Raw genomic sequence first — 14886 nt, 5'->3', positions numbered from 1 at the left:
CCCATACAGGTGATATATAAAGCAGGCCAAGTATCAGTATTATCTTTATTATAAAAAGGGAAATTTATTTAAAAAGAACAGCTTTACAATGAAGAAACCTGACAAAAACTACTTTAGCTAAACGATCAAAGTCAACTTCAGCAGTTATAATTCATGTTTATCACATGTACACTCAATATGATGGGACAGAATGGCATTTTACCTCTGTGATTTTCTTCCCCAAAATGTATAACCCTTGTCTAACCATAGCAAAACATCAAATGCCCATAATGGAGTATCCTACAATAAACTTGATCAGTACTCCTCAGAACTGTCAAGGTCATCAAAAACAAGGAAAGTCTGAGAAACTGTCACAGCCAAGTGAAGCCTAAGGAGACATGGCAACTAAATGCAATGTGGTATGCTAAATGGGGTCCTGGAACAAAAAAAGAACATTATGGAAAAATAAGGAAAGCTGAAAAACACTATAGACTTTAGTTAATGATAATGTTGTTGCGTACTGTCAAGCTGATTCCAACTCATAGCACCCTATAGGACAGAGTGGGACTGCCTCATAGGGTTTCCTAGGCTAGAGTCTTTACAGGTTAGCAGCTAACCACTTAACCATTGCGTTGCTACAGCTCCTTTTTAGTTAATAATAATGTAGCAATATTGGTTCATGAATTGTAACAAATGTACCATATTAATGTAAAGTGTTAATAATAGGGAAACTGTAAGAGCTCAGCTGATACCCAAAAGGTCTGCAGTTCAAATCCACCAGCCGCTCCTTGGAAATCCTATGCTGGTAGTTCTACTCTGTCCTGTGAGGTCGCCATGAGTCGGAATCAGGTTTTGGTATGGGTAATATGGGAACTCTGTACTACTTGTTCAATTCTTCTGTAAATCTAAAACTTTTCTAAAAAATGAAGTCTATTAATTAAAAAAAAACAGGAATTATGATATCATAAATACTTTTTTGGTGACTTCTGTCATGATGATAAGACAACTTCTTACAAATTTATAACTATGGCTTATCTATTTTCTACCTTAGCAGTGTCTAAAAACAATACAAATGGTATCATTGGAAGAATAGAATCTATTGGGATACATAGGCAAAATTTCATATTTTATGAGTATTTTAGGAATTAGAAGTTTCTGAATCCTAAAAGAAACTTTTTTTGATCAGTTTTTCATCACAAATCATGACACAATTTTAGGTGGGCACTCCACTACAAAAGTCTCTGAAGGCCAAGTTAAGGGTGCATTGTACTTGTACTCAAGCACAGCAACCAGCAATGAAAATAGCTTCACATAACCATAGGTATCGGTGTGTAAAAGCTGTAACTGGCTCTTTGAAGAATAAGGTATAAATAGCAAAAATTAAAATTATGTGAATTGAATCTATACTACTAAGTTCGAGTGTAAAGTCTGAGGAAGACACTGCAGGCCATGGAGTAGACTCTTTTCTACATCACTGACAACATGGGTGACAACAGAGGAGGCACAGCACTGAAGCTATAGCACTGGCTTTTTGATTTGGCAACTTCCTGTTTGTGCCACAGGCAGGCAGGTACTGGGAAGTGCAGCTACAGACAATGCTCCTGTTTTGGCAGTTCCCCAATTGTGCAGAAGCAGCAGGTCTCTTAGAAGCCAATTCTACAACATGCTCCAGTAGTTATTCTTGGAAGCCTAGCCTTGGGCTTTTTCCTCAATCTTCCCAACAATTCTGTGAGCTACCTACACACCTAATTGTATCCTTTCCTGTCCAAACTAGGCACAGTGGATCTTACTATCTGCAACTAACAACTCCCCGAAATATGGGTGTAATGTTGTGTGAAAACTTGTGGCCCATAGGAACAGGGCCATCACCACCACAGATACTCTACAGAGCATACAATTTTAAGCAGGTTTTTTTTTTTCTACTGAATATGCATATATGTATGGTCTTAATAGCAAGACATATACTTATGATATGCTTTTAAATCTTTTTTAAATTATAAGACAAAAATATTTCTGCAGTTATTTACCTGGAGGTGTTGTGCAGACAGATCAGGAGTAGTAAAAAATAACTGGTTGACCCCTGTTGCATCTGGAGCTGTGAGAAAAACTTTTCCTGGAGTGGAATCTTGTCTGGCCAGTATGACTTTGCTTGGAATGAACTGTTTGCCTTGCGGATTATGATCAAGTCCTGTCACTATCTGGATTTTCTGGCCGGTTTGCTGCTCTGTAACAATCTGACACAATCATATCTAGTTAGTAAGCAACTAAATTCAATTTTTTCCCCCTTAATAACACAATTTTCTAAATTCTTCCAAGCTAGATAAGCACACCATTACATATATATTCAATATAACACCACACACACATCTTCTGAACTAGCAACTGTACTTTCACAAAATTCTACCCTACAGAAACAAATATGCAAACAAAAGGACAACAAGAAGAACATTCTGACATCACTGTTTTGATTCCTTTTTCCCCCTCTCTCTCCCTCTTTCCATTTTGGAAGAAAGGCCTTAGATCAACATACATTAGGCATATTCTATTTATCAAGCACTGTTCTGGGTCCTAGGGTATAGCAGTGAGCAAAAACAAAAATCATTCTCATGAAGCTTTCATTTTAGTGAGGAAAGACAGACAATAAACAAATAAGCAAACAGTATTATCAGGTGGTATTAACTGTTAGAAGAAAAATAAAGCACGGTAAGGTGTATATGTGAGAGAGAGATGGAATGAGGCTGAAGAGGGAAGCTCTCTCTGAGCAGATGACATCTTGGACAGACTTGAATTTTGTACAGACTGGGGTTTAGGACTACCAGAGAAAGGGCATTCCAGTCAGAGGAAACAGAACATAGAAGAGGGCTCTGGGGCACAAGGGAATATATTTGGCATATCTGAGGCATGAGGCACAGCAAGAGAGCTGTGTGACTGAAACAGAGTGGAAGAGTCTAGTGGACGAAGGGATCTGAGTGACAGCTGCAGGCCAGGTCATATAGAACTTCGTCAACCATGCAAAAGTCTGGCTTTCCTACTGTGTGAAATGGAAAGGACCAACTAGAGGATTCGGAGCAAGGATTGACAGGATCTTTTAAAAAGATCATTCTAGATTTAGTGTGAAGAAGGACTTGTCAAGGTTCAAAACTATTATCAGGGGAGACCAGAAAGGATGCTTTGCAGAAGTACTGGCAAGGAATGATAGAGACTGGGAACAGGGTAGTAGCCATGCCAGGAATGAAATGCAACTGGATTTCTGATTTTTTGAAGGTAGAGGAGACGGGACGTGCTGATAAACTGGAGGTGGACTATGAAGGGAGAAAAGTCACGGACAACGACAAAATTTTGGCCTGAGCAACTGAGAAAACAAACGCCATGTACTGAGATTGGGTAGACGGGGGGAAGAGCAAGTTCACCAATATACAGAACTATCCCAGCATTGAGGGTTTTTGTTGTTGCTGAACAAAGATTTTCCAGAGTAAATTTACTCTGCCAGTTTAATCCCATGATTAACTTTCAAAATGGCAAAGCTGACTTGTTTCCAACTTTTTGCCATTTTCATTCTCCTGAAATTATTTTTCATCAATATTCTTTTCCATGCAAAATCTAAAAGAAAGTTCTGATTCACTAATCAGTTTTGTCTAGAGCAAACTGTACTGATTGTAGCATCTGACAATCTGAGTTTTCTTTAGTGGCCATTATTTCTACCATGTCCTATTTTTCTGCCTGCAATTTTAACTATCGTCAATTTTATCTTACATAGGTTACTTTTATCAAATTCAGCTTCCACCACCCTGACAATTTTTGCAATTTTCAATGTTACTTACAAGATGTGACTTTGAATCAGTTCATCTATAACAAATTTTACCGTGTACAGTTTAAGCTGTTGTCAGTTTTATTTTGGATTATTTCTATCACTAATACTCATTGTGAATGAAAGACTAAAGGGTCACTTAGTTCTTAGAGAAAAGAGTTATTAGGAGCATGCAGGGTACAAATGTCACTGGGTTGAAACACTTTGCTTAGATGAGCAAATGAATGTTCACTGTGGCATAATAATTGAGAATGAGATCATCTAAATGGTCTTCAATAGAGAAGAACAGAAAAGCAGATTGGAAGCAGATCTCAGGACCCCTTTAAATTAGAAAAATTTAGTGAAGTCCCCAAATGGTTTTTGTTTATGTGGGTCATACCTACTCATAGTTACCACTACCAAATTCAACCTGAGAAATTTAAACATTCATTTAAAAGTAACGATAAACTTACAATATCATAATAAAATTTTATGTAAAATAAGTATATCTTATATACTTCTATACTTGTAGTGGGGAAAGTGTCATTGTTTTACATTTTTGCTAATCTCTTTAATGTCTGGCTTTATAGAAGACAGCTGGCTTCTTATATCTGTCTCTGCATTTAATCTGTTACAACATGTTGTTTTGTTAAGGTATATGAAGAAAATCCAGCCTCACATATAACCTTTTCAGATAACTGTGAAAATTGCTCTTTGATACCACACCAAAATTCACCAAGTGATGTTTTAAAGGTTAGTTGCAATGTGGAACCCAAAGCCATACTAAAATCCATTAGCCTCTCCTGAACTTTGAACAGATCCGTTAGTCATACATTATTTCGTAACACCATACATTGGTCATTTGGAAAGTAACAGTTCACTGAATTAGCAGGACCTTTTATATGCTGACACATTTTATCACATAATATCATCAGATGATACTGACAGCCTCTGGAAAAGTCCACTGTACGCTTGGGAAAGGATGGGAATGAAAACGCAAATAACATTGTAATATTATCAGAAAAATATTTTTGCCGTTGCTGACTCTCAAAACAGTCCCTAGATCATGCTTTCAGAACCTCTGGATTGTGACACCTCTTGCTAAGAAATAAGGGGCCCTACTGGTGCAGTAAGAGCCCTGGTGGTGCAGTGGCTAAAGTGCTCAGCTGCTAACTGAAAGGTCAGCAGTTCAAACCCAGCAGCTGCTTCACAGGAGAAAGATGTGGCAGTCTGCTTCTATAAAGATTTTAGCCTTGGAAACCCTCTGGGGCAATTCTACTTTGTCCTATAGAGTCACTATGAGTTGGAATCAACTCAACGTCAGGGGGTTTAGTTTTCGGTTTGGAATGGCATGGCTGTTAAGGCATTCAGCTACTAACTGACGGGTTGGCAGTTCAAACCCACCAGCTGCTCCATGGTAGAAAGATGTGGCAGCCTCCTCCCATAAAGATTATAGCCTTGGAAACTGTATGGGGCAGTTCTACTCTGTCCTGTAAGGTCACTATGAGTCAGATTCGACTCAACGACAACAGGTTTTACCAAGAAACAGCACATGGCCATTTAAAAAATGAAGATCTGTTTCTGTTAATGTAGATTAACTCCTACTGGTCCCTCAACATGACCTCAGATTTTACGCTCTCCAAAAAACATGCACTGACCAGGTTCCCCACATCACTCCCCACCCATTCCTATGACTCTTTATTAGCTGTGTTTCTTCTGTGCCATTACAACATCCTATATAATTATCTATCACAGCACTTATCATACTCTACCATGACTATTTGATTATTCAACTATTCCTCCAGAGATCAAAAAGCTGCCTGAAAGCACGGATATCTTTAATCTCTGTATCTCCAGAACACAGCAAATACATTTAGTGTAAGCAATAAAAACTTGGTGAGTCAGTGAATGAGATGTAAAATAGGCATACCTCTCCCATCTGTTGTTCAATAATTTGATGTGCAATTTCTTCTATGGTTGCCATGATCTAGATGCCAAAATGCCCTGCCAAAAATAAAGTGATGATTTTTCACAATTATACCCATAAAAATATACTTCTTAATTAATTTACAAATAAAATTATCTGATTTGCTTCAAAATAATCCAGATGGAACAACTAGGGGTGGGAAGACATAGATAAAATAATATTTGGCTATGTGTTGACAATTGTTGAAACAGATAAAGCTTATGAAGGGGTTCATCAAACTATTCTCTCTAGCTTTGTATATTTTCAAAATTTCTATTAAAAAATTATTAAAGATCCAACAATTTCACCTTTCAAAGATATTACAGCCTAAATAGGAGAACTCTGATACAGACTGGCAGTAGTAGTTTAAATAAAGGGCAACTGTAATTACAAACAAACTCATCACTGCAGTCATTTAACATACCCTTTTATCAGTATTTTGTGAAAACTGACAAAATAATTGCATTCATTCAGAAGTACAGAAAAATTCTCTAGAATTTTATGATTGTTCTTCATTAGTGGTAGTTTCTTATGCATTAAGGTTAACTTGAATTTAATGCATTATTACCTTCACATGGATCTGAGAGCCTGTAAAGTATACTGGATTACCCTTGGCTTTTGCTTTTTCTCCATATCATATAATCAAAAATACTGAAACTGCATGTGACTTTATTATATTTCACTAATATTTTAGTAGTTATAATTAATATTAATTGCCAAATGATCTGAACTGTTTCTTTCTTTTGATTAAAAATTTTAAAATGTTTCAGTTAATTGTACTAAAAGCAATATTTAATCCTCAGTATGCATTTATATCAGATTATGCTAAATAAATGAAAATCTTACCATTTAAAGAGTATAAAATATAATGGCTTTAATAATATTTTTTCCATTTAGAATGAGAAAGCAACAGAATGAAACACTCTTTCACATGTCCTTTCTTCATCACTAAGGATAATTTCTGGTAGACCCTTATAGTTCCTATAGCAGCTATTGTTAGTTGCCATGGAGATGATGTTGACTGAGAGAGACCCCATGTGACAGAGGAGAACTGCCCCATAAGGCTTTCTAAGCTGTAATCTTTATGAAAGCAGATTGCCAAGTCTTTCTTCCACAAAGCTGCTGGGTGGTAGGTTCAGACTGCAAACCTTTCAGTTAGCACTTGAGTACTTAACCTTTGTGCTACCAGGCCTCCTTTCCTTTAGCAGCTAAAAAAAATAAACAAACCCCTGCCATCGAGTTGATTCTGACTCACAGCGACATTACAGGACAGAAAAGAACTGCCCCATAGGGTTTTCAAGTAGCGGCTGGTGCATTAGAACTGCCAGACATTTGGTTAGCAGCCGAGCTCTTAACCACTGTGCCACCAGGGCTCCTCCTCTAGCATCTAAAAAATTAGTGGATACTAATTACTATGCAAGGGTAAGTAGAGATTGACAAGGTATTACAACTGAAGTGAAAAAAAAAAAATGTGCCTACTGTCCCCCCAAAAATGAATAATTTAAGTATATTTTCTCTATCTTCAGTCAGTTTGATTTCATCAGTTTTGTGAAGTTTGTATCTCACTTTCAACACTTGGCTCTATTACCTGGAACAAATCATTTAACACTGAGTCTCAGATTCCTTAATGGCCTAATAATCCCAGAGTGTGTGACAGTAGCTAAATAATGTATGTATAAATGCTTTCTAAACTGTCAAGCACTACATGAAATACGAGTCATCTCTATTTGTTGTTAGATGCCATCAAGTCGCCTCTGACTCATAGCAACCCTTATGTACAAGAGAATGAAACACTGCCCAGTCCTGCACCATCCTCACAAATGTTGCCATGTTTGAGCTCATTGTTGCAGCCACTGTTGTCAATCCATCTCGTTGAGGGTCTTCCTCTTTTTTGCTGACCCTCTGCCTTACAAGCATGATGTCCTTCTCCAGAGACTGGCCCCTCCTAATAACATGTCCAAAGTACGTGAGATGAAGTCTCACCATCCTTGCTTCTAAGGAGCATTCTAGTTGTACTTCTTCCGAGAGAGACTTTTTCGTTCTTCTGGCAGTCCATGATATATTCAATACTCTTCATCAACACCATAATTCAAAGGCACCAATTCACCTTCGGTCTTCCTTATTCATTGCCTAGCTTTTGCATGCATATAAGGTGATTGAAAACACCACGGCTCGTGTCATTTTTTTTTTAAATCACTTACAATATTTAGAAAGAAATAAGATATCCAATTTTTCAAACAGGGATAAAGGTTTAGAATTCTAATCATTCTTAAAAATATCTTGCTGGAGGCGTGGCCAAGATGACAGAGTAGTCAGACGCTTCCTGTGGTCCCTCTTACAATAAAGACTCAAAAAAACAAGTGCATCGATTATGTATGACAATCTACAATTTGAAAATCAAAGGCAAAGTTGAGGAACTGGACTGAGCGGCAGCAGAAGGGAGACATGGTTCAGAAGCAGCAAGGAGTTGCCGGACTTGACCCAGTGGGAAATGGCACAGTGCAGGTGAGATCAGCTGGCATGCACAGTGAGGCAAGCAGTGGTGCTTGGGATGCTCCTCCCACAGTGGGAGAGACCAAGTGGCACAGAGTCTGCTCAATCCTCCAGAATCAGCGAGAAGCGGTGCTCAATTGGCAAAACATAAGCACATGCATCTAACCTTACGCGTGAAGCAAAAAACACCCCCTTTGGGAAGAACCTCTCTCCTATTTACCTGCACCCTCCCAGCTCTGCACCAGGTCAGGCTGGCCTCAGTGACTATTGCATCCCCTGGGTTGGAAGTGGGACCCGTCGCGCGCCCTGAGCCATTCTTCTGGCTTTGGAGAAGGAACAAATTAACAAACAGGAAAAAAAAATCTGCCAGCTCCTCTAAGCTGGAAACTCAGGCAAGGCACAGCCCCTTTGCCTAAGCACAGGCTTAAGTGGTCCATGGACTCTGAATGCCTTTCACCCCTGCATAGACCTATGTGGGCCCATTTCAACAGTGTAGGCCCTCATTAGCCAAGTACAATAGGGTATATACCTGAAGCCTATTTTCAACTGTATCAGCTCTAAGGTGGAATGACAAATTCGTGACATCTGACACTGTCCTACCCATTAAACAGGGTCTTCACCTACCCACATCAGGGGCTGGAGGACTGGTGGCTCCACCAACACCACCTAGCCACCACTGACAACATTTTAAGAAAAAGTGGTGCCTCCCAACCTTTACAGCCAACAGCACTGGGTGCCCATGGTCGGGCTGCAAAACCCACCCACCTATGCACCCTAGGGAACAGGGATGTGTTTTCCTCCCAGACACTCAGGGGCAGCCATCAGCCCCCAGCATTGCTGTGCCTACTCCAACCACCCCTGCCTGCCTCAGACTGTAGGTGAGAGCCTGTACCACACACTTGGTGATCTACTACCTGGACACCTGAGCTGAATCTATACAAGAAAACTAAATGGACACCTGGGCTTACATACCTAGTAACAGCTCTAAACACCTGGAGGCAAGATGTGAAAGCTTCAAAGGTGCCAATAACCATACGAGCTCACACAACCAGCCTACTTGGGCATACCAAAACAAAAAACAAGAAGCTAGGACACAGTAAGCAAACATAAAATAAATATAATAACTTACTGATTGCTCAGAAACAACAGTCAATATCAATTCACATAAAGGGGCAGATCATGATGGCTTCAGCAAGCGCCCAAAACAAAGATTCAAGAAATTTTCTGGAGGAAGAGAACTTCTTGGAATTACAAGAGGTAGAATTCAAAAGAGTAATATACAGAACTCTTCAAGATATCATGAAGGAGATCAGGCAAAAAGCAGAATAAACCAAGGAACACACAGACAAAGCACTAGAGGAACGTAAGAAGGTTATGCAAGCGCATAATGACAAATTTAACAGGCTACAAGAATCCAGAGATAGGAAACAGAAAGCCAAAAGATTAACAATAAAATTTCAGAATTAGATAACTCAATAGAAAGCCACAGGAGCAGAATTGAAGCAATGGAAATCAGAATTAGTGAGACTGAAGATAAAGCACTTGCCACCAATTTATTTGGGGAAAAAAATTTTTTTTTAATGAAAAAACTCTAAAAATTACATGGGACTCTATCACGAGTGATTGGCATACCAAAACAGGGGGGATAACAGAATATACAGAGAGAATTGTTGCAGATTTGTTGGCAGAAAACTTCTCTAATGTTGTGAAAGATGAGAGGATATCTATCCAAGAAGCTCATCGAATCCCACACAGGATAGATCCCAAAAGAAACTTACTAAAACATATTATAATCAAACTTGCCAAAACCTAAGATAAAGAAAGAATTTTAAGAGTGGCTAGGGATAAACGAAAAGTCATCTACAAAGGAAGGTCAATAAGACCCAGCTTTGAATACTCAGCAGAAACGATGCAGGCAAGAAGGCAATGGGATGACACATATAAAGCCTTGAAGAAAAAAAACTGCCAGCCAAGAATTACATATTCAGCAAAACTGTCCCTCAAATATGATGGCAAAATTAGGGCGCTTCCAGATAAACAGAAGTTAAGGGAATTTGCAGAAACCAATCCAAAACTCCAAGAAATACTAACGGGGGTCTCTGGTTAGAAAATCAATAGCATCAGATAACAACCCAAGACTAGAACACAGGACAGAACAATTAGATATCAACCCAATAGGGAAGTCACAAAAATAAATCAAAGTTATAACACTGAAAACAGGAAACAGATGTCAATATGTAAAAGATAATAACATTAGAACAAAGAAGAGGGACTAAGTAATGTAGCCATAGAACTTTCATATGGAGAGGAAGACAAGACGATATCAAGAAATAAAAGACTGATTTAAGCTTAGAAAAACAGAGGTAAATATTAAGGTAGACCACAAAGGAAACTAACAATCCTACACATCAACATAAAAAACAAGAAAAACATAAAGACTCAGCAAATACAAAATCAACAATGAAAAAGGTGAAAAGAAAATGCATAAAGAAAAAAAACTCGGCACAGAAAATTAAGTGGAACAAAGAAACTGTCAACAACAGACAAAAAAATACATCAAAATGACAGCACTAAAAACTCATACCTATCAATAATTACGCTGAAAGTTAAGTGGACTAAATGCACCAAAAAACATGATCTGTCTATATGCTTCCTACAAGAGATACCCCTTAGACTCAAAGACACAAACTAAAACTCAAAGGATGGAAAAAAAAATCAAACAAACAACAATGAAAAAAGAGCACGAGTGGCAATATTAATCTCTGAAAAAACAGACTTTAAAGCAAAACCCACCACACAAAGAATATGGAAGGACACGATACAAAAATTTAAGGGTCAGTACACCAGGAGGACATAACCATAATAAATATTTATGCACTCAACAACAGGGCTCCAAAATACATAAAACAAACTCTAACAGCATTAAAAAGAGAAATAGCCAGCTCCACAATAATAGTAGGAGACTTCAACACAGCACTTTCAGTGAAGGACAGAGTATCTAGAAAGGAGCTTAATAAAGACATGGAAGATCTAAATGCCACAATCAAATAACTTTATCTCACAGATATATACAGAACACTCTACCCAACAGCAGCCAACTATACTTCCTTTTCCAATGCACATGGAACATTCTCCAGAAGAGACCACGTTATTAGGCCACAAAGCCTAACAGAATCTAAAACATCAAAGTATTACAAAGCACCTTTTCGGACCATAAACCCATGAAAGTAAAAATCAATAACAGGAAAAGCAAGGGAAAAAAATCAAATGCATGGAAACTTAACAACACCTTGCAGAAAAACTACTGGGCTATAGAAGAAATCAAAGACAGAATAAAGAAATCAACAGAATCAAATGAGAATGAAAACACATCCTACCAGAACTTTTGGGATATAGCAAAAGCAGTGCCCAGAGGTCAATTTATAGCGATAAAGGCACACATCCATAAAGAAAAAAGGGTCAAAATCAAAACATTAACCCTACAACTTGAACCAATAGAAAGAGTGCAGCAAAAGAAGCCCAGGGGACTAGAAGAAATAATAAAAATTAGAGCAGAAATAAACGAAATAGAGAATAGAAAAACAACTGAGTTATCAAGACCAAAACTTGGTTCTATGAAGATCAACAAAATTGATAAACCACTGGTCAAACTGACAAAAGAAAAACAGGAGAGGAAGCAAATATCCCAAATAAAAAATGAGGTGGGTGATATCACAACAGAGCCAAAGGAAATTAAAAGAATCGTAACAGACTACTATGAAAAAATGTACTCCAACGAATTTGAAAACCCAGAGGAAATGAACAAATTTCTAGAAACTACCTACCTTAACTAACACAAAAGGAGGTAGAACAACTACATAAACCTATAACAAGAGAAGAGGTTGAAGCGGTAATTAAGAAAACTCCCAACAACAAAAAAGTCCTGGCCCTGATGGCTTCACTGGAGAATTCTACCAAACTCTCAGAGTCAACATCACTACTACTAAAGGTATTTCAGAGCATAGGAGAGTATGGATTACTCCCAAATTCATTCTATGAAGCCAGCATAATCCTGATACCACAGCCAGGTAAAGACACCACAAAAAAAGAAAATTACAGACCAATATCCCTCATGAACACAGACGCAAAAATCCTCAACAAAATTCTAGCTAACAGAATTCAAAAACATATCAAAAAAATAATTCACCATGACCAAGTGGGATTCATACCAGGTATGCAGAGATAGTTCAACATTAGAAAAACAATGTAATCTATCACATAAATAAAATAAAAGACAAGAACCACATGATTCTATCAACTGATGCAGAAAAGGCATTTGAGAAAGTCCAACACACATTCATGATACAAACCCTCAGCAAAACAGGAATAGAAGGGAAATTCCTCAACATAATAAAGGGCATTTATACAAAGCCAAAGGCCAACATCATCCTAAGTGGAAAGAGTCTGAAAGCATTCCCTTTGAGAATGGGAACCAGACAAGGATGTCCTTTATCACCACTCTTATTCAACACTGCGCTGCAGTTCCTAGCCAGAGCCGTTAGGCTAGATAAAGAAATAAAGTGCATGCAAATTGGTAAGAAGAAGTAAAAGTATCTCTATTTGTAGACGATATGATCTTATACAAAAAGAGCCCCAAAGAAAACCACTGGAACTAATAGAAGATTTTAGCAAAGTATCAGGATATAAGATAAACACACAAAAGTCAGTTGGATTCCTCTACACCAACAAAGAGAACACCCTAGAGGAAATCACCAAATCAATACCGTGTACAATAGCCCCAAAGAAGATAAAATACTTAGGAATAAATCTAACCAGAGACATAAAAGGCCTATACAAAGAAAACTACAAGACACTACTGCAAGAAGCCAAAAGAGACCTACATAAGTGGAAAAACACACCTTGCTCATGGATAGGAAGACTCAACACTGCGAAAATATCAATTATACCCAAAGCAATCTACAGATACAATGCAATCCCGACCCAAATTGCAATGTCATTTTTAACCAGATAGAGAAACAAATCACCAACTTTATATGGAAAGGGGAGAAGCCCCAGATAAGTAAAGCATTACTGAAAAAGAAGAACAAAGTGGGAGGCCTCACACTACCCGATTTTCGAACATATTATACTGCCATGGTACCTGGTACTGGTATAACAACAGATACATAGACCAATGGAACAGAATTAAGAATCCAGATGTAAATTCATCTACCTATGAGCAGCTGACATTTGACAAAGGCCCAAAGTCTATTAAATGGGGAAAAGGCAGTCTTTTTAACAAATAGTGCTGGCATAACTGGATAACCATCTGCAAAAAAAATGAAACAAGACCCATACCTCACACCATGCACAAAAACTAACTCAAAGTGGATCAAAGACCTAAATATAAAATCTAAAAAGATAAAGATCACGGAAGAAAGAATCGGGGCAATGGCAGGAGTCCTAATACATGGCATAAACAAAATACAAACCATAACTAACAATGCATAAGCACCAGAAGAAAAACCGGATAACTGTGATCTCCTAAAAATCAAACACCTATGCTCATCCAAAGACTTCATCAAAAGAGTAAAAAAATTACCTACAGACTGGGAAAAACTTTTCAGCTATAACATTTCCGATCAGCACCTCATCTCTAAAATCTACATGATACTGCAAAAACTCTACTACAAAAAGACAAATAACCCAATTAAAAAATGGGTAAAGGATATGAACGGGCACTTCACTGAAGAAGACATTCAGGTGGCGAACAGATACATGAGGAAATGCTCACCATCATTAGCCATTAGAGAAATGCAAATCAAAACTACAATGAGATTCCATCTCACTCCAACAAGGCTGGCATCAATCCAAAAAACACAAAATAATAAATGTTGAAGAGGTTGCGGAGTGGCTGGAACACACACACTGTTGGCGGGAATGTAAAACGGTACAACCACTTTGGAAATTGATTTGGTGCTTCCTTAAAAAGCTAGAAGTACCATAGCATCCAGCAATCCCACTCCTTGGAATATATCCTAGAGAAATAAAAGCCATCCACAAATAGATACATGCACACCCATGTTCACAGCAGCACTGTTCATGACAGCGAAAAGATGGAAACAACCTAGGTGCCCATCAGCAGACGAATGGATGAACAAATTATGGTATATTCACATGATGACATACTACACAATGATAAAGAACAACAATGAATCTGTGAAACATCTCACAACATGGATGAACCTGGAAGGCATTATGCTGAGTGAAATTAGTCAACCGCAAAAGGACAAGTACTGTATGAGGCTACTATTACAAGAACTCAAGAAAAGGTTTAAACACAGAAGAAAACATTCTTTGGTGCTTCTGAGGACAGGAAGGGAGGAAGAGGGGAATTCCCTAACTAGATAATAGACAAGAATGATCTCAATATCTCCTCTCTTTATCATAATGTTGCGTATTGGTCCAGTTGTGAGGCTATTTGTTTTCTTTATATGGAGGTGTAATCCACACAGAAGGCTTAGTCTTTGATCTTCATCAGTAAGTACCTCAAGTCCTCTTCACTTTTAGCAAGCAAGGTTATGTCATCTGCATATCACAGGCTGCGAACGAGTCTTCCTCCAATCCTGATGCCCTGTTCTTCTTCATATAGTCTAGCTTCTCTGATATTGTGCTCAGCATA

The 14886-nt window shown here is 38.1% G+C and overlaps 1 protein-coding gene across 6 annotated transcripts in view; it reads right to left on the bottom strand.

Moving 5' to 3' along the window:
- The window catches only part of NR2C1 (nuclear receptor subfamily 2 group C member 1), a 61830-nt gene that overhangs the window by 42309 nt on the left and 4635 nt on the right, over positions 1–14886 (bottom strand). For all 6 annotated transcript variants that reach the window (XM_003405615.4, XM_023559764.2, XM_010599366.3 and 3 more), the window contains 2 exons: positions 5697–5770; positions 2007–2213 (listed from right to left, as the gene is read on the bottom strand). In XM_003405615.4, the coding sequence (XP_003405663.1) occupies positions 2007–2213; positions 5697–5750 (261 nt within the window). In that variant the 5' untranslated portion in view covers positions 5751–5770. The remainder of the gene's footprint in view (positions 1–2006; positions 2214–5696; positions 5771–14886) is intronic.

The sequence above is a fragment of the Loxodonta africana genome, chromosome 4, assembly GCF_030014295.1.
Source record: "Loxodonta africana isolate mLoxAfr1 chromosome 4, mLoxAfr1.hap2, whole genome shotgun sequence".
Taxonomy (NCBI): Eukaryota; Metazoa; Chordata; class Mammalia; order Proboscidea; family Elephantidae; genus Loxodonta; species Loxodonta africana.
The sequence above is the reverse complement of the archived record's forward strand: the minus strand, read 5'-3'. Positions and strand labels throughout refer to the sequence as shown.